We start from the raw sequence: 18,969 nt of genomic DNA, 5'->3' as shown, positions 1-18,969 counted from the left end.
TGTACGGGTCACTGTCAAGTCCAACTGCCTTTAATTTAAGCTGATAATCAGCTGTTATCCCGTCTTCTCCACTAGCTGCAGCTGTTTTTACCACACAGTGTGAGTAAGGGGGCTGGTCCACTGGGGAAGTGACATCAATGCAAACTGTAAATTGGCTTTAGTTGAGAAAACCTTGTAATCATGTAATCATGGGTCATCATGGGATGTTGTCCTTGGAAATGCAAGAAGGGGGTTGAGATGCTGGGAGATATGGCAGCTGTGTGAGCTCTGCTGCTTCAGTCAGACTGTAGGACGTTAAACGGCGTCTGCTCCGCGCCGTCCTCTGTGCAGGGAGTGAATCTGTCCGGAGGGCAGAAGCAGAGGGTGAGCCTGGCCAGAGCCGTGTACTGCGACCGGTCCGTGTACCTGCTGGACGACCCGCTGTCCGCCGTGGACGCTCACGTGGGGAAGCACATCTTCGACCACGTCATCGGCCCCCAGGGACTGCTGAAGGACAAGGTGAGGGACGTCTGCAGCTCCAACCAGCACCACACAGGGGGGGATGTGGGGAGAACCCGCCGTCACCATACAGCAGGAGACCAGAGGGACCACACTGCAAAAATCTTAACAAGAATATTTGTCTTATTTCTAGTTAAAATGTCTCATTTTTAGTCAAAAAATCTCATTACACTTAAAACAAGAGTCATTACCAGAAAAATAAGCAAAAGCAAAAAAGTTTTATCTTCTCATTACAAGCAAAAAAATCTTGTTGCACTGGCAGATTTTCTACTTATTTTAAGTGAAAATCTACTTGAAACAGGTGAAAATTGTTGTTTTTTCCAGTAATGAGTCTTGTTTCAAGTGTGATGACATTTTTTTTTACTAAAAATTAGTCATTTTAACTAGAAATAAGACAAATATTCTTCTTAAGATTTTGAATTTTTGCAATGTCACTTTTTAATTCTCTTTTCAGCCACCAGGTTTATGAACATCTGCACCTCAGAGTTGAATCACCGTCAGAGTCTCTTTCTCTGATTTCCTCCTCCTGACTCAGACGTCTGACTCCAACCCTGCGACCAATCGGTGGTCTGTAGTGTGATGATGTCAGATACAGCCGACTCAGCAGCTTAGAACCTCTGCAGAATAGTTACAGAAAAAGTAGAAAAGAGTGGGAAAGAACTTAACTGAGGCGAGTCGGGCTGAGTAGGTACTAGTGGAAAAGCGACATTAGTTAATCTGCTTCACTTTATGGTTTTAGTACTTCTGAGTAAAATAGATCAGCTTTTGGAAAAACCTTAAACTAATGTGTGATCTGCAGCTCCATTTTCATAATTCCGAAGCCGGTCCATGGATCTTGTCGTGTTCATGGTGTGTTGATGTTACAGACCCGTGTGCTGGTGACCCACGGGCTGAGCTACCTGCCCCACGTGGACCTGGTGCTGGTCCTGGTGGAGGGAGAGGTGACGGAGGTGGGATCCTACCAGCAGCTCATGGCCAGAGAGGGAGCCTTCGCCGAGTTCCTGCGAACCTACGCCGCCGTGGAGCAGAGCGAGTCCAGCGGTGAGAAACGCCTTTCATCCTGCTCACTGTTGCTGCTCAGGTGGAACCTGAAACATGTTCAAGGAAGATGCTCACCAGTAGGAAGATAAATAGAGGGGATGTGCATGACGTCACAGATGCAACTCCACAGCGGGTTACGCCCACTGAGTATGGAGGTAGTTTTGTGTCTTAATTATTCAATCAAAAAAAAGATTGCTTCAGTCAAAAGATATATTTTCAATAAAAAAAAAAAAATTCACTTCACTCAAACATGTCTGACCAATGGGGAAGCTCCGCCCACTGCGGGATGTTTGTGTCAAAATGATTCAATCAAAAAAAAGACTTCAAAACTTTTTTCACTTCAATCAAAAAAAAAAAAACACTGCAATGTTTTGGGTCTCAAATATTTTTTTGCAATTCAAACACTTTTTTCTTTGATTAAAAAAGTTTTTTTTTATTGAAGTGATTTTTTTTTTTCATTGAAAATGTTTTTTTCTTTTTGAAGCAACCTCTTTTTTGAGGAAATGATAAAGACACACAAGTGTCCTACCCATAATAATATGGCCCAAACACAAAAAAACACTACTTCAATCAAAAAAGTTGCTTCAAACAACAAAAACTTCACTTCTATCAAAGAAAACATTTCCAATCAAAGAAAAACAGTGTTCAAATGCATCTCAAATATTTCTTTACATTCAAACACTTTTTTTCTTTGATTGAAATCATTTTCTTTGATTGAAGTGAATTTCTTTTTAATTAAAAATATATTTTTTGATTGAAGCAATATCTTTTTGATTGAATAATTACCTCCATAACTGAGTGACAGAAAGACTGAGTGTCAGTAAGACTGAGTGTCAGCGTAAACTTCAGTTTTAGCAACTTGAAAACATCTAAAATGGGGAACAGCTGTTGTGCGATCGACTGTACTCATAGATTTAGCAAGAAATCAGAGTTATCGTTTTACAGACTGCTGAAAAATAAGCTTAAGAGAGACAAATGGATCGCTGCAACTCACAGAAACTACTAGATTCCAGGCACCGAAACGTGGATTTGCGGTTCCCATTTTGTATCAGGTAATGTTGGATCATAATGGAACCTAACTGTTTCCTCCTGTTTGCTTTCAGAGTCTCCTCCCCAGAGCGGAACCAAGGCGGTAGAGAACGGAGCCATTCCTGCGCTAGCTGGGTGAGTAAGGACTACGGCAAAGTGGGTTGCTGCTGATTACAGGCCAATTTCAATCATGGAAGACGATCAAGGAGGAATGGTGTCATAACCAAACCGTATTAAAACCACTCCCCCAGGCCAACGTGCACAGATGCACGACCAACTGAACTGAATTTCATTTATGAAACGCACTTCACCAATAAAAATGTGGATTTCAAATCTTCTCTTCTTAGTGTATTCAATTGATTAGTCGTGCACTGCAATTTTGCAATGTCCTAGAATTCTAATTCTTTATTTGGGGACCTTTACCAGATAGGAGATTAAAATGCAATTAATTAATTAGATTAATCAGCACTAGTTAGAATATATGATTGAAAGTTATTTTATGACACTGTAGCAGTACCGCTTCAGGCCACATGGGGGTGTGGCACACTGACACCATGCCATGCTGATGAGTAGGGGTGGCCTGGTCTGCCTTTATTTAAATCCACCTGAAGCCTGTTTAAGTCCACCTGGTATTTGGTTATTTGTCCTCCGGAGAGCAGGCGTCTCCCTCCTCCGGCTCCTCACAGAAACAGCAGGGGGGTCATGTGTCACATGATGAGACACTGAAACACATGTGGAATAAATCAGATTTTCCACCAAATCTACACATCAGAGAGGATTTTGTCCCGTTATCGTTGACTGACGTTTCCAGGTGTGTTTGTCCCTCTTTGTGCAGCGGTCAGGGTGTCAACAGCGTCTCCACACCGCCCCCGCTGGGCAACGACGGCAAGGAGCAGAGCAAGAAGTCCAAGGGCCCTCAGGCTGGGAAGCTGACTGAAGCTGACAAGGCCAAAACAGGACGGGTACGTGGGTGTCGGACACGCCGAGCCCCGGGGGATCTCACGGTCACGCGACCAGTGCTGATTCTCCTCCCCAGAGTTTAACTCCAGCCGTGTCCCTCTACTCCCTCAGGTCAAGCTGTCCGTGTTCTTCACGTACCTGAAGGCCATCGGGGTGACTCTGTCCTGCATCAGCCTGCTGCTGTTCCTGTTGCACCACCTGCTGTCCCTGTACTCCAACTACTGGCTGAGCCTGTGGACCGACGACCCCGTGGTCAACGGCACTCAGCCCAACCGGCTGATGAGGCTGGGTGTGTACGGGGGGCTGGGCCTGTCCCAAGGTGAGGAACACTTAGTTTACTTTTATTTAGCACATACAATAAAAATAACACAAATAAGTGCAGTTTAAAGAAACTGCAGGGAGGAGCGAGCAAGCCAGTAGGCTTATGAGGAGCCCCCACCTAATAACATTTAACAATATAGTTATGAGGATACAAAATCATAAAATAAAAAAAATAATTCATCATAAAAATTGCATGCAGAACATGAATGAAAATAAAAAATGACTGTTGACCTATAAAGACATGATAATGAAAATATTCAATTCAATTCAATTTTATTTATATAGCGTCTAATACAACAGATGTTGTCTCTAGACGCTTTCCAGAGATCCAGAACATGAACATGAACATAAACATAAACCCCCGAGCAATTATTATATAAACAATGGCAGGTAAAAACTCCCCTAGTGGGAGAAAAGCCTTAAGCCAAACAGTGGCAAGAAAAACTCCCCTTTAGGAGGGAAGAAACCTTGAGCAGGACCAGGATCATAAGGGGGGACCCTCCTGCCAAGGGCCAGACTGGTGGAGTCAGGGACGGCAACAGCACAGCAGGCAGGTGGAAGCAGCAGCGGGATGACCAGAGGGGGGGGGGGGGCGGGGTGCAGGCAGGCGGAAGCAGCAACAGCAGACATCCACGTAGGCAGGTGGAAGCAGCAACGGGATGACCGGGGATGGGGGGGAGGGCCGGGAACACAGGCCAGAACGCAGCTCCTGAGGCTCCGGCCTGCAAACATACACAAAAGAGAAAAAAGGGGGCCAGCACAAGAAACTACAGGAATGATGGACAAAAATGATAGCTATGAGATATTTATAATAAATAAAAATGGTAATGGAGAAGAGAGGAAGGGAAGAGGAGAGGAGAAGAAGGGTGAGAGTCACCGCCCAGTGGATCATGTCGATGCCCCCCTGCAGCATAGGCCTATAGCAGCATATCTACCGCGAAGCTATATTTGAGACTAACTATTATAGTCTTGTTCTATAGCTGCAACTATGACTACTGACTCTAACACACTAGAGTTTACACTACCTAGAGATTTGCCAACACCAGCTAGAGGTTTACTAAACACTAACTATAGGCTTTACTAAACAGAAAGGTTTTAAGTTTAGTTTTAAAGGTGGAGGTGGTGTCAGCCATCCTTAACCCAGATTGGAAGTTGGTTCCAAAGTAATGGTGCCTGATAGCAGAACGCCCGCCCTCCAAATCTACATTTAGATACTCTAGGAACTACGAGTAAACCTGCACCCTGGGAGCGGAGAGCTCTGCCAGGAACATAAGGCACTATCAAATATTGTAATTAATGCGGAGCTAAGCCGTTTTGGGCTTTATATGCAAGTAATAAAATTTTAAATTGAATTCTGAATTTTACGGGTAGCCAATGGAGCGACGCTAACACTGGAGAGACGTGGTCTCTCCTGCTAATTCCTGTCAGCACTCATGCTGCTGCATTCTGGATCAGCTGGAGCCTATTCAGCAAATTACTTGGACATCCTGCTAATAACACATTACAGTAATCTAGTCTAGAAGATACAAACGCATGAACTAGTTTTTCTGCATCACTCTGCGAGAGGATTTTCCTAATTTATTTAAAATATGAATATTATGCTGAACAAGTGGCAACACAGAATATGAAGTACAAAAGAAACATTAACAGTGGGAAAAGCAAGAGCTTTCTTGGCTACACTGTTGAATTAAATCTTCTCTTGAGCGACTTTTGAAGATGGATAGGGACCTACAATTGTTTGCAATCTGGTACCAACTATTCCAGATTTTGACACCTCTATACCTAAACAAAAATAATTTTTTTGCTTGTAATGAGAAGATAAATCTTGTCCCACTGGCAGATTTTTCTAATTATTTCAAGTGAAAATGTACTTGAAACAAGTGAAAATTGTCAAATAAGTTATTTTTCTGGTAATGACTCTTGTTTTAAGTGTAATGAGATTTTTTGACTAAAATTGAGACATTTTTAACTAGAAATAAGACAAATATTCCTGGTAAGATTTTGAGTTTTTGCAGTGTTCCACTCCCACTTGCATCTGCAACACTCTGAGAATTCATGCTGCACAATAATAGAGATGCATTGCTTTTGTGTCTTCTCCCGTCCCGCAAGAGAAATGTCCTGGACAAATCTATCTGATTTAATGTTAACATGATCATTGTAGAGTTTGATGGATGATTGACAGTTCATAGGTCACCTGACAGGAAGTTAGATACAAACCCTCCTAACCTGCGCTGCTGCTCTTTAGGTGTGGCGGTGTTCTGCTACTCCCTGTCCATGTCCATCGGGGGGATCCTGGCCTCCCGCTACCTGCACCAGTCCCTGCTGTTTGACATCCTCCGCTCGCCCATGTCCTTCTTCGAGCGAACGCCCAGCGGCAATCTGGTCAACCGCTTCGCCAAGGAGTTGGACACCATCGATACGATGATCCCCAGCATCATTAAGATGTTCCTGGGATCCATGTTCAACGTGGTGGGCTCGTGTGTCATCATCCTGATCGCTACACCGCTGGTGGCCATCATCATCCCCTTCCTCGGCCTGCTGTACTTCTTTGTGCAGGTAAGTCAAAACGGGGGGAACATTGTTGTCATAGATCAGGAGTAGGCAACCCAAAATGTTGAAAGAGCCATATTGGACCAAAAACACAAACAACAAATATGTCCGGAGCCGCAAAAAATTAAAAGTCTTGTATAACACATGCTGCATGTTTCTATATTAGTTATAACTGGGGGAAGAAGATTTTCATTATGCACTTTGAGAAAAAAGTCGAAATGTCGAGAAAAGAGGTGAAATGTCGAGATTAATGTTGAAGTACAATCTCGAGGAAAAAGTCGAAATGTCGAGAAGAAAGTTGAAATGTTGATTAAAAAAGTCGAAATGTCGAGAAAAGAGGAAAAAAGTTGAAATGTCGAGATTAATGTTGAAGTACAATCTCGAAGAAAAAGTCGAAATGTTGAGAAAAAGTCGAAATGTTGAGAAAAAGTCGAAATGTCGAGGAAAAAGTCAAAATTTTGAGAAAAAAGTTGAAATATCGAGAATAAAAAGGAAAGGAAAAAGGAAGAAAAAGATAAAAAAAGGAAAAAAATAAGAAAAAAGGAAGAAAAAAATAGAAAAAAGGGGAAAAAAAGAAGAAAAAAAGGAAGAAAAAAAAAAGGTCAAACATTTTTGAAAAAGCTCCAGGAGCCACCAGGGCGGCGCTAAAGAGCAGCATGCTGCTCTAGAGCCGCGGGTTGCCGACCCCCGTCATAGATGGAGAGGGAGCATTTCCCCGTGCCTCGCCTGCTGCGTTTGGCTGGTTTAACTCCTGACTGGTTCTCGTTCTTCTTTTGTCTGTCCAGAGGTTTTACGTGGCATCTTCCCGCCAGCTGAAGCGTCTGGAGTCCGTTAGCCGCTCTCCCATCTACACCCACTTCAGTGAGACGCTGCTGGGCACGTCGGTCATCCGAGCGTTCGGGGAGCAGGAGCGCTTCATCCGAGAGAGTGACCAGAGGGTGGACCACAACCAGAAGGCCTACTACCCCAGCATCGTGGCCAACAGGTCAGGGAGGCCCTGCCGGCCAGTCTGACTCTGTCTTCCTCAACATCCAGCATCCCCTTTCTCTGCTTTCTCTTTAGATCAACATGTCTCTCACTTTTGGTCCTGATTGTCCCCATGAATGTCTGTGCAGGTGGTTGGCGATCCGCCTGGAGTTTGTAGGGAACTGCATTGTGTCCAGTGCTGCTTTGTTTGCTGTCATAGCGAGAGATAGCCTGAGCCCCGGCATCATGGGGCTGGCCATCTCCTACGCCCTGCAGGTAAACTCCCTTACCCCTTTTACACCAAGCTGGTTCCAGGGCTGGTTCTGGGCTAGAGCCAGAGTTAGCACCAGTTCTTTGGTTTTACACAGCCTAAGCGCCGGCTCCTGGCTCTCAAAACGGGTGCTACGCCAGCCCCTTTGAGCTGCTGGGCCAGCTCAAAGAACCAGTTACGCTGGGGGCTGGGGGCTGGGGGCGGGGCTGGGGACGGTGTTACTGAACAACCAGAGCAGAGTAAACCCGGAAGAGCGCCGTTTTTAAACAACGTAGCGTTGAAGACGGTGGTTAAGTTAGTAGACTCTTTTATTATTACATCCATTTATTTAATAATGGATGTAAAACAGAAGCAGCAGTGGTCTACGGTACAATCCACCAACAGTAACGTCTGCGGGCTCCGTGCCGCCGATGCAGCGGCGCAGCCTCGCGTCCGAGCCCGCGGGGGAGCGTTCCAGCCCCGGGACGCTTGGACGCGAGGCTGCGGAGCCCTCCGATGCAGCGGCAGCTCCAACCATTTATTTCATAAAAATTCCCGGCCCGCGGGGACGCCTCCCAGCCCGCCGTTCTGGTTCCGCCGCGTTACACCAACGCAGAGCCTACGGCGGAGCTCCTGAGGAGAGGAGCTGCTGTCCCCCGGGGCTGCTGGCTTTCGAGTCAAATTTGTTAACAGGCCTTATTTGGATAAACTGAGCCCAGGTTGGGGATCTTAAAGGGTTACTTTACCTGAAAAAAATATTAAAACTTAATAAAGTGCCATATTAACAGCGCTACAGCAGGAATTAAAACAGCTTTTAACTGTCGGCTTCCTCATATGGTGTGACGATCGACGCAGAGCCTACGGCGTAGGTTACGCGGCGACGGGCGCCGTACGCCGTACCCTACGCCGTAGGCTCTGCGTCGATTTAACGCGGAACCATAAATCAGCTCCGGAGACCGCAGTCAGCCAGAAATTCCGAAATTTTCAGAGCAAATTTCTTAACAGGCGTTATTTGGATAAACTGAGCCCAGGTTGGGGATCTTAAAGGGTTACTTTACCTGAAAAAATATTAAAACTTAATAAAGTGCCATATTAACAGTGCTACAGATGAAATTAAAACAGCTTTTGGCTCTCAGCTTCCTGATCAGGGTGAGGATGAAAACGAGGGGGAGTGGTGACGTGATGACGTGGCTCTCTGGCCAGCTCCTGGCCAGCACCAGCTGTGTAAAAGCAAACGGTTCTTACTTAGAACCAACCGCGAACCAGCTCTAGCACCAGCACTAGCACCAGCCCTGGAACCAGCTTGGTGTAAAAGGGGTACCTGTGAAGCCTTCTGCTGTCTGGTTCAATTCAATTGTATTTCTATAGCGTCTATTACAACAGACGTTGTATCCAGGATGTTTCCAGAGACCAGAACATGACCCCCCAGCAATTATTACATAAATATAACATAAACAATGGCAGGTAAAAACTCCCCTAGTGGGAGAAAAACCTTAAGCCAAACAGTGGCAAGGAAAACTCTCCTTTAAGGCTGAATTCTGGAGTCTCTCCGTAGCCTACGCCGTCACTGACCTGCACCTCCCAAAAAATGTAACTACGCGTCGAGACGACGCAGACCCAACGCAGACCGAGAGGGCTGTGATTGGTTTGCTTGGTAGCAACGCATTTCCGGTTCTGGTTCGTGAAGCAGTAGTGAACTTTCAGTGCTCTTTTCTTCCTGTGTGTGTGATTTTTTTTTTTTGTGTTGTTTTAGTTTTTTGCACAATAGTTGTCCTTATCTCTTTGATTCACTGTGACCAGAAAAGCCAGAAGCTAAACAAAGTATCAACTAGCGCTCTGGGGGGGGTTTGCACCACGGAGAAATGGAGTGACGGAGAAGTCCGAAGGGTTCATGACGGCGTCACGGCAACGGAGTAGGCTCTGCCTTGGTTTAACGCAGAACCTTAAATCAGGCTTGAGGATTGATTGATTGATTGAAATTCTTTATTCAGTCACATCACACTACAAACATTAAACACAAACATTATCGAAAAATAGTGAGTGAAAAGGCACAGGCAGAAGCAAAGTGCTTATATTAATGCCTGTCCTACATACAAACAAACAATAGCAAAACTAAACCAGAAAAGAAGGACCAATAAGGTCTACATATATAATAGTAAAGACATTTTTTTTAGATATATATAAATATCAGAGAACAGCAACAAACAAAAACAAATAAACATTAACATTTGTAGCTTTCAAAGATCGCTCTACAAATCTTTTTTTTGTAAACTGAAAATGAGCTGCACATTTGTAAATCTAGGTTAGCGTCATTCCATAATTTAACTCCCACAACAGATATAAATCTCCTTTTAGGCTGCGTCCCAATACTCCCCCTCGCCCTCCTTTTCTTCCCTAACCCTAACTTTTGCGCGTTCCCGTGAAGGTAGTGGTGTCCCAATTCCTCTTTTCACCAAGGGGGAGGGGGCATAACGAGGGCTAGGGGCTGAGAATAGCCCCTTCAAATCGAGGGATTTCAGATGCTCACTTGGCGAGTGAGGGGGTATGAAAATTTTCCCAGAATGCTTTTGCCGTAGGCTCTGCGTCGATTTGACTCGCCGACCGAAGGCAAACAGGCAGACTCGTCTCAGAGAAATAGAGAGAAATAATCCTGTGACTCGTCAGATTTGTTTTGGATGTTTCTGATATAATAGTCTTCAGAAACCACAAAGTAGTCCAGCTGTTATCTGGGTAATTTACACACTTTCAGATAAAGTTGCCGATCATCACGCCAGAATAAAGGGATTTATGGTCCGCGTTACACCAACGCAGAGCCTACGGCGGAGGTTACGTAACCTACGCCGTAAGGTCTGCGTCGATGTACGCGGCGACGCGCACCGTACGCCGTACCCTACGCCGTAGGCTCTGCGTCTATTTAACGCGGAGCCAAACTCCGGAGCCGGCAGACAGAAATCTCTAAATTTCGGAGCAAATTTCTTAACAGGCGTAGCTACAACTGTTAGATTTCATCTATTAAACCAACATCTTCCTAAATGATTTATTTCAGCCAGCGTAATTCTCAACAGAGCAGCGTCCCAGAGAGAGTTTCTCTCCCGGGGCTGACGGAGCAGCTTGACCCGGCGGACACGTCTCTTCTCGGGCTGTGAGCTGAGGTTGCTCCCCGGGGGCGGCGGCTCTTCTCATCTCCGAAAACATCGGGTCAAATTTCTTAACAGGAGTTATTTGGATAAACTGAGCCCCGGTTGCGGATCTTAAGGTTACCTTTATACCTGAAAAAATATTAAAACTTAATAAAGTGGCATATTAACAGCGCTACAGCTGAAATTAAAACAGCTTTTGGCTCTCAGCTTCCTGATCAGGTTAGGGATGAAAACGAGGGGTAGGGGGGGAATTGGGACAGGCACCTGGGCCAAGTGCCCTAGATCTCAAGTGCCCTAAAATCTCCCCCTTCTTTTTTAGGGGTTAGGGAAGAAAAGAAGTGCGAGTGAAGAAGAATTGGGATTGGCCCTTAGTCTCTTTTGTAACTTTTTCTACAACAAATTTACAAACATCACGCAAATGATATTTTGATTCATGTATTGAGAAAAACCGTTGTACACAGACAGGAGGGAAGAAACCTGGACCAGGACCTGGATCATAAGGGGGGCCCTTCTGCCGGAGGCCACACTCTGTTTACCTGTGGAGCTTTTCCACTAGTACCTACTCAGCCCGACTCCACTCACCTCGCCCTCGTTTTCTTTTCAATACCTAGATCAGAGGTAGGCGGGTTGCTGTGACCGACCAATCAGTGTCCTGTAGTGTGATGACATCAGATACAGCCCCACTAGTTACAGAAAAGTATCTACTTGGCACGTTAAACCCCTAGTGGAAAAGCGCCAAACCGAGTGGGTGCGAGTGGAGTGGGTACTAGTGGAAAAGCTCCATTAGTCTAGTATGGGTTAGGAACTGCTCCACCCTGCTGGTCCTGCTGCATTTAATACTTTAAAATGCTCATTCTGCTCGTTCTCCGTCATTTAGCTTTTACTTTCCATAGTTTTATTTTCCGTAGTCAACACACACAAAACTAAACATGTCTCCAACCAGCATCAAAAGATCCTTTACTGGTTTTGACTAGTGTTGGTGTTGCAGTCTCATGTGGATTCCTTTCACTCCAGGGTTTTGGTCTGAAGGGAGAGCCAGACCGTATTAATCCAGTGTTTTAGGAGGGCTGGGTGTGTTTGCCGTGTTTGATCTGAACCTCCCTTCCCCGCGTCCAGCTCACCGCCTCGCTGACGTGGCTGGTGAGGATGTCCTCCGATGTGGAGACCAACATAGTGGCCGTGGAGAAGGTGAAGGAGTACGCCGACGTGGAGAAAGAGGTATGCACAAACACTGTTGTACAACAAAGTCACATAATAGTTCATGTATAATCTAATCTAGTTTTTTTTTTTTTTAACAATGTTTTTATTGAAGTTCAACAAGCATATCAAAACTTATGTCAAATTTACAAACATTTTCCACATATATATACAGGACTGTCTCAGAAAATTAGAACATTGTGATTTTCTGTAATGCAATTACAAAAACAAAAATGTCATACATTCTGGATTCATTACAAATCAACTGAAATATTGAAAGCCTTTTATTATTTTAATATTGCTGATCATGGTTTACAGCTTAAGAAAACTCAAATATCATATCTCTAAAAATTAGAATATTTTGGGAATCTTAAACTGTAAAACATAATCAGCAATATTAAAATAATAAAAGGCTTGCAATATTTCAGTTGATTTGTAATGAATCCAGAATGTATGACATTTTTGTTTTTTTAATTGCATTACAGAAAATAAAGAACTTTATCACAATATTCTAATTTTCTGAGGCAGTCCTGTACATATATATATATATCCCCTCAAACAATCACACAAACTACAGACATCAAACTAATAAAGTGCTGTAAAATTAAAAAGGCAGGATCGTAGATTCAAATCGCCAGTGTAAGTTTTGTTCTGTTATCAGTGTTATCCATTTCGTTGGTCAAGAAAGACATAAATGAGTCCCAAACATCTCTAAATTCTTTCTGTTTACCCTTGACTATATAAGTCAACCTCTCCAGTCCAAGACCCGTCATCAGCTCCTTCTTCCATAGTCCAAGTGATGGTGGCTCAACGTTTTTCCAATGTAGTGCAATCATTCTCCTTGCATGGAGAAGTCACACTGCATGTTTCTAACCTGCGGAGCCACATATAACTAGTCCTGGTTGAGAGGAGCTGGAAGCAGGAATACACTCCTGCATCCATGTTCCAGGGAAACGTAGCGCTGCATTCCTGAGATTCCTGCCGTGTCCTTGTCAGCATTCCAGATTCATCCATGTCCTTTACCAGTGATCTTCCATGACATGGTCGAGGGAAGACATGGTTTAACTCTCGTCTTCCGGGCTCTCAGCTTTCCTTCTGCTGTCCAACTGCAGCTCGTCTCCTCGTTCTAGATGTGCTCTCTAATGCTCGGTCCGGTTCCCCCGCTTGTAAAGGCTTGTCACTCAGCAAACGTCCCTTCGTGTGTGAAGAACCAGAAACCCCTCAAGCACCACAGCAGCCACACCAGCAACCGCCATCTCTAAACAGGAGCTTTCAAGGAAAGCAAGAGCTGCAGCTCTTGTAGGAGAATAAATAAAGAGGAGATGAGTTTCAGGGCAAGTGGTCCAGCAGAAGCTTGTAAGAAGTCAAAAATAAGAGAAAAACAGAGAACATGAGCCACAGTTGGACATTTATGAAGGCCAATGGTGTAAACGTATAAATGAATGAAGACTTTGTGGTTGAAAAGAAAATGCTGTAAAAAGCACGGCTGTGTGGATTAAACAACCACCACTTCCTGGTGCCAGTGAGGGGAACATGACACCAGGTGGACATGCTGAATGCTGCACCTTTTTAAACTCCATGTTCTGATCTTTTACTAAAGCAATACCACCTTCTTAGTTCAAACGGTGTAGAAACGTCAATCTGTCAGCATAAAGTTTGAAGGGACTTCCTGCCGTAACTGTGTCTCATGACGAGGATAGAATAATAGTGTGAGCACTGCTGGGGTGGTGGGGCGTAGAGCCCTGCTATAGCAGGACTGTTCTCTTCATCCCCCTCTTGCTGAATTTCTGACCATTACCACTTGCAACGTGTGTGTTCCACTCCCGCCCGCTCCCGCAAAACTCTGAGAATTCATGCAGCACAATAGTAGAGATACATTGATTAAGTGTCTTCTCCCGTCCTGCAAGAGAAATGTCCTGGACAAATCCATCTGATTCAATGTTAACATGATCATTGTAGAGCTTGATGGATGATTGACAGTTCATAGGTCACCTGCACTGCAAAAACTCAAAATCTTACCAGGAATATTTGTCTTATTTCTAGTTAAAATGTCTCGTTTTTAGTCAAAAAATCTCATTACACTTAAAACAAGAGTCATTACCAGATAAATAACTTATTTCACCTGTTTCAAGTAAATTTTCACTTGAAATAAGTAGAAAAATCTGCCAGTGGGACAAGATTTATCTTCTCATTACAAACAAAAAAATCTTCATCAGATTTTTCTACTTATTTTAAGTCAAAATGTACTTGAAACAGGTGAAAATTGTTGTTGTTGTTGTTTTCCAGTGATGAGTCTTGTTTTAAGTGTAATGAGATTTATTTTTACTAAAAATGAGACATTTTAACTAGAAATAAGACAAATATTCTTAAGATTTTGAGTTTTTGCAGTGTTACCGAAAATTAGATGCAGATCCATCATGTTCATCATTGCACAAGCTATTTCACCTTTTGCGCCGCATCAATTATGTGATTGAGGTTATAGCAACGAGAGTAGCTGTGAGTGGCTCAAATAATACTAATAAATAACATAAAATAAACAAAGTTAACAAATTAATTTAACAAATGAATCACTTGGCCATTACATTGCTGTGGAGGAAGAGAATGTTGCTGACCGACTGAAGTTCCAATCGCTCGTCTCTTCCAAGATGCTCCACAGACACTAAACGCAGTTTCTCCAAATATCTGACTTGCTTTGTCTTTGTTTTGTAAAGACCTTGTTTGAGGTTCTTTTCCACATCATTGTTTTCCATCTTGAGGCTAGAATACTTCCCGATCACGCAGTGTTTTTTTTTAGCCGCCGGCAGCAAAGTTCTAACCCCCCGCTCCCACCAGATCTGTGTTGGGTCCTGATCCCCATGTAGCCCTCTAGCGGGGCGTTGACTGGTCTCCTCTCCCCTGCAGGCAGAGTGGACCCTGGAGCCCGCCAGCGTCCCCCCCGGCTGGCCCACCGAGGGCTGCATACACATCCAGAACTTCGGCCTGCGCTACCGTCACGACCTGGACCTGGCCATCCGGAACATCAACATCCGCATCAGCGGGGGAGAGAAGGTGTGCTGGCCGAGCCCCGCGGGCACCGCCGGGGAGGGAGAGCAGCTCCGGCGGGGGTTTGTAACCGTGCACGTCCCTCTGCTTCCTTCCAGGTGGGGATCGTGGGCCGCACCGGGGCCGGGAAGTCGTCCCTAACGCTGGGACTGTTCCGGATCATCGAGGCGGCCGAGGGAAACATCTTCATCGACGGCGTGGACATCGCTAAGCTGGGCCTGCATGAGCTGCGCTCCAGAATCACCATCATACCACAGGTCAGTGCACACCAGGGCTGGGATCCTTTCAAATGTCAAGAATCGATTTGATTCCGATTCTTAAGAATCGGAATCGATTATCATGATTTGATCCGAATCGATTCCGATATTGATTTGGGTTAATGTTATTAAAACAATTTTTTGAGCTGTTGCATGAATAATATGACTGTAGTTCTGCAACATATGAATACTAGTGTTATATTGAGATTCAACAGCAAGTATTGCAGCTAATGATGCTGTAAGGACCAATCAGCTCCCAGAATGCTGATAGAACTGCTTTCAGAAACATCGTGTAGAATTATCAAACAGATCCAGGGAGGAAACAGAGACGGAGGAAATCGTTTTTTTTTTTTCCCACATTCCGTTTTTATTTTTTCCATTTTCGGTCTATTTTGGTTTTTAATTTTTGAGAATTTGGTTTTTAGCATTTTATTCAAATGTAACCCCAAGACAGTATATTAAATAATGAAATATAGACAATGTATGCAATTATAACTGAAAACTTTAATGTTTTCATACCTTTAAACATATTTAAAGACAAAAACATGGCACTAGTTATTCTCGTGTCCAACAAAACATTCCTTCATTGTTTGGTGGTGTCGGAGGGGCCGTTTGGTGCGATATGGCAGCCACGCTTCCATCAGTCTGCCCCAGCTGTGGCTACAAATGTAGCTACCACCAGCAGAGAGGATGTGTATGAATGAATAATGATTTCTGTAAAGCGCTCTGGGTGCCTAGAAGGGAGCTATATAAATCCAAGTCATTATTATTATTATTATTATTGCTGGTCGAATAAAATTAAGAAACCGTGAGTCGCTCTTTCTCTGATTTCCTCCTCCTGACTCAGACGTCTGACTCCAACCCCCCGACCAATCGGTGGCCTGTAGTGTGATGATGTCAGATACAGCCGACTCAGCCGCTTAGAACCTCGGCAGAATAGTTACAGAAAAGTATCTACTCGGCACGATAGACCCCTGGTGGGAAAGAACCAAACCGAGGAGAGTGGAGTCGAGCTGAGTAGGAATTAGTGGAAAAGCACCATTAGATTCCTTCCAGAGTACTGAGAGGGGTGGTGCGAGCTGGCCAGCGTGCTGCACTGGAGCACATGGTTTGACATGAGAACATGGAGTCATAACAGACACTAATATGGCAGGATGGTCAGAGATACAGGCTTCAAAGATTTCACGTGTTTGTCCCACACTGACACCGCTCTCTCCCCGTCCCCCAGGACCCGGTGCTGTTCTCGGGCTCTCTGAGGATGAACCTGGATCCGTTTGAGTCCTACTCGGATGAGGAAGTGTGGAAGGCTCTGGAGTTCTCCCATCTCAAGAGCTTCGTGTCCGGCCTGCCCCACAAACTCAGCCACGAGTGCAGTGAAGGAGGAGAGAACCTCAGGTACCACGCAAAACACCAACAACCATTTCACTTTACTGAGACTGCACTTTACCAATGGGATTATTAGGGCTCGAAGGCCCTATTGTATCTGTAGGAATTCTCGTTTTGATTTTTCCGACGAAATGAGGGCCTTTTTTCCCCATAAACGTGCCCCTAAAAACACAAAATTTTTCACCAAGCCAGGCCTGGCGAAAAATGTTATATTTCATGGTTTGCATTAATGGGCGTGGCCTAACGGCTCAACAGCGCCCCCCGGAAAACTTTGCGCCTCAAGCCCCACGATACGGTTTGACGTACATGCACGAAAATCAGTACACACCTGTATCATGTCGCAACTTAAAGAAAAGTCTCTTGGCTCCATAGCCGAAACCGAACAGGAAGTCGGCCATTTTGAATTAATCGTGTAATTTTGGCACAATTTATGCCTTTCCTTTGGCAGTTAATACGGCCCGAACCGTAACGTGCACCCAGGTGTGTTATACATCAAAATGTGCGTCTCCATCCTGCGACGACGCACATTACTTTTCTCAGTCAAAAGCGTTTCCGTGGTGACGATAGACGCCAAAAAGCGCGCCCCCCCTTCATCTGGTTGGTCCATATTTGATAGTGCCTACTTTCCCCCCCGTCCTCTCCGGTACTGATGTGTGTTCTGATGTGTGTTCTGATGTGTGTTCTGCCCCCAGCGTGGGTCAGCGCCAGCTGCTGTGTCTGGCCAGAGCTCTCCTGAGGAAGACCAAGGTCCTGGTCCTGGACGAGGCCACGGCTGCCGTGGACATGGAGACGGACAACCTGATCCAGTCCACCATCCGCTCCCAGTTTGAGGACTGCACGGTGCTGACCATCGCCCACCGGCTGAACACCATCATGGACTACACCAGGTACTGGACCCTCCTGTGTGGTGTTGTGCTTGTGTTCTCTCATATGTTAGTCACCTTGGATAAAAGCTTCTGCTCAATGACAGTAGTCCAGCCTTCTGAATCTGGAGCACCAGGAAAAGCCCCAGACCAGACCCCCCAGGAGAGGAATTGGATAAAGCCGAGCAAACGTGTTTTCCATGTAGGGTTGCAAAGGGGTGGAAAATTTCCGGTAAATTTCCGGAAACTTTCCATGGGAAGTTAAGCTGGGGAATTTTGGAAATATTCCAAATTGGAAACTTTCCATGGGAATTATGGGAATTTATGGGAATTATTGGGAATTTATGGGAATTAACTGGAAATTGGGGGTAATTTAAACAAACTGTATCATATCCAAACATAAATGTAAATATTTATTTTGTCATAAGCAGATATCCATGCAAGATAATACAAAAACATGACATTTCAACAGATTTATTTGAGTAGAACTTTAGTTTTTATTCTTGTATGAACAATTATTTTAATGAACAAAAACATAAATGTTGAGTAAATACTAACTCACCCCACTCCCCCACGCAATCAAAAAGTAATGCAAGTTAAACATTAATACCATTATAGATCAAATATATTTACCCCATAATATTATCAAAACTTACTTGACTTTATATAGTCCGTGGGCTCAAATGTGTGGCTTCAATAGTCTTGTGCTTTGAGCTCAAATGTGTGGCCTCCAGGCTTCAAGAAATCACCTGTGCATGTGATGGAGGAATGCACAGTGCATGTAGGGGGTGTGGCCTCAATAGCCCTGCAGTAAGCTGTGTGCATGTGATGGAGGAATGCACAGTGCATGTAGGGCAGGGGTAGGCAATTCCGGTCCTCGAGGGCCGGTGTCCTGCATGTCTTAGATGTTACCCTGCTTCAGCACACCGTGATAAAAGTACCTGTGTCATTAACAGAATTGTGCAGCCCTGGATGACAAGCTGATGACGATGATTAATTAGAATCAGGTGTGTTAAAGCAGGGAAACATCTAAAACATGCAGGACACCGGCCCTCGAGGACCGGAATTGCCTACCCCTGATGTAGGGGGTGTGGCCTCAATAGCCCTGCAGTAAGCTGTGTGCATGTGATGGAGGAATGCACAGTGCATGTAGGGGGTGTGGCCTCAATAGCCCTGCAGTAAACTGTGTGCATGTGACGGAGGAATGCACAGTGCCTGTAGGGGGCGTGGCCTCAATAGCCCTGCAGTAAGCAATGTGCTGTGTGCATGTGATTGAGGAGTGTACTTGCATTAAATCTGGTTGTTTTAGCCAAGACTATGCTACAATATATTTCCCCCAACTACAAGTTCCCTGTTAAGGGCCAACCTTCAATTCTGTAAATTTCTTATTTATTCCTGTTAATTCCCGTTAATTCCTATATATTCCCGTTAATTCCCATGGAAAGTTTCCAACTTTGAAAATTCCCGGA

The 18,969-nt window shown here is 44.6% G+C and overlaps 1 protein-coding gene across 1 annotated transcript in view; it reads left to right on the top strand.

Moving 5' to 3' along the window:
- abcc1 (ATP binding cassette subfamily C member 1 (ABCC1 blood group)) overlaps nucleotides 1-18,969 on the top strand; it is a 60,490-nt gene that overhangs the window by 38,397 nt on the left and 3,124 nt on the right. Inside the window, exons 18-30 of the mRNA XM_061712493.1 lie at nucleotides 331-498; nucleotides 1,365-1,539; nucleotides 2,643-2,703; nucleotides 3,404-3,530; nucleotides 3,640-3,847; nucleotides 6,095-6,405; nucleotides 7,185-7,384; nucleotides 7,515-7,641; nucleotides 11,872-11,973; nucleotides 14,854-15,000; nucleotides 15,093-15,251; nucleotides 16,480-16,646; nucleotides 17,330-17,524. Coding sequence (XP_061568477.1) covers nucleotides 331-498; nucleotides 1,365-1,539; nucleotides 2,643-2,703; nucleotides 3,404-3,530; nucleotides 3,640-3,847; nucleotides 6,095-6,405; nucleotides 7,185-7,384; nucleotides 7,515-7,641; nucleotides 11,872-11,973; nucleotides 14,854-15,000; nucleotides 15,093-15,251; nucleotides 16,480-16,646; nucleotides 17,330-17,524 — 2,147 coding nt within the window. The remainder of the gene's footprint in view (nucleotides 1-330; nucleotides 499-1,364; nucleotides 1,540-2,642; nucleotides 2,704-3,403; nucleotides 3,531-3,639; nucleotides 3,848-6,094; nucleotides 6,406-7,184; nucleotides 7,385-7,514; nucleotides 7,642-11,871; nucleotides 11,974-14,853; nucleotides 15,001-15,092; nucleotides 15,252-16,479; nucleotides 16,647-17,329; nucleotides 17,525-18,969) is intronic.

The sequence above is a fragment of the Cololabis saira genome, chromosome 21 (genome assembly GCF_033807715.1).
Source record: "Cololabis saira isolate AMF1-May2022 chromosome 21, fColSai1.1, whole genome shotgun sequence".
Classification (NCBI taxonomy): domain Eukaryota; kingdom Metazoa; phylum Chordata; class Actinopteri; order Beloniformes; family Belonidae; genus Cololabis; species Cololabis saira.
The sequence above is the reverse complement of the archived record's forward strand: the minus strand, read 5'-3'. Positions and strand labels throughout refer to the sequence as shown.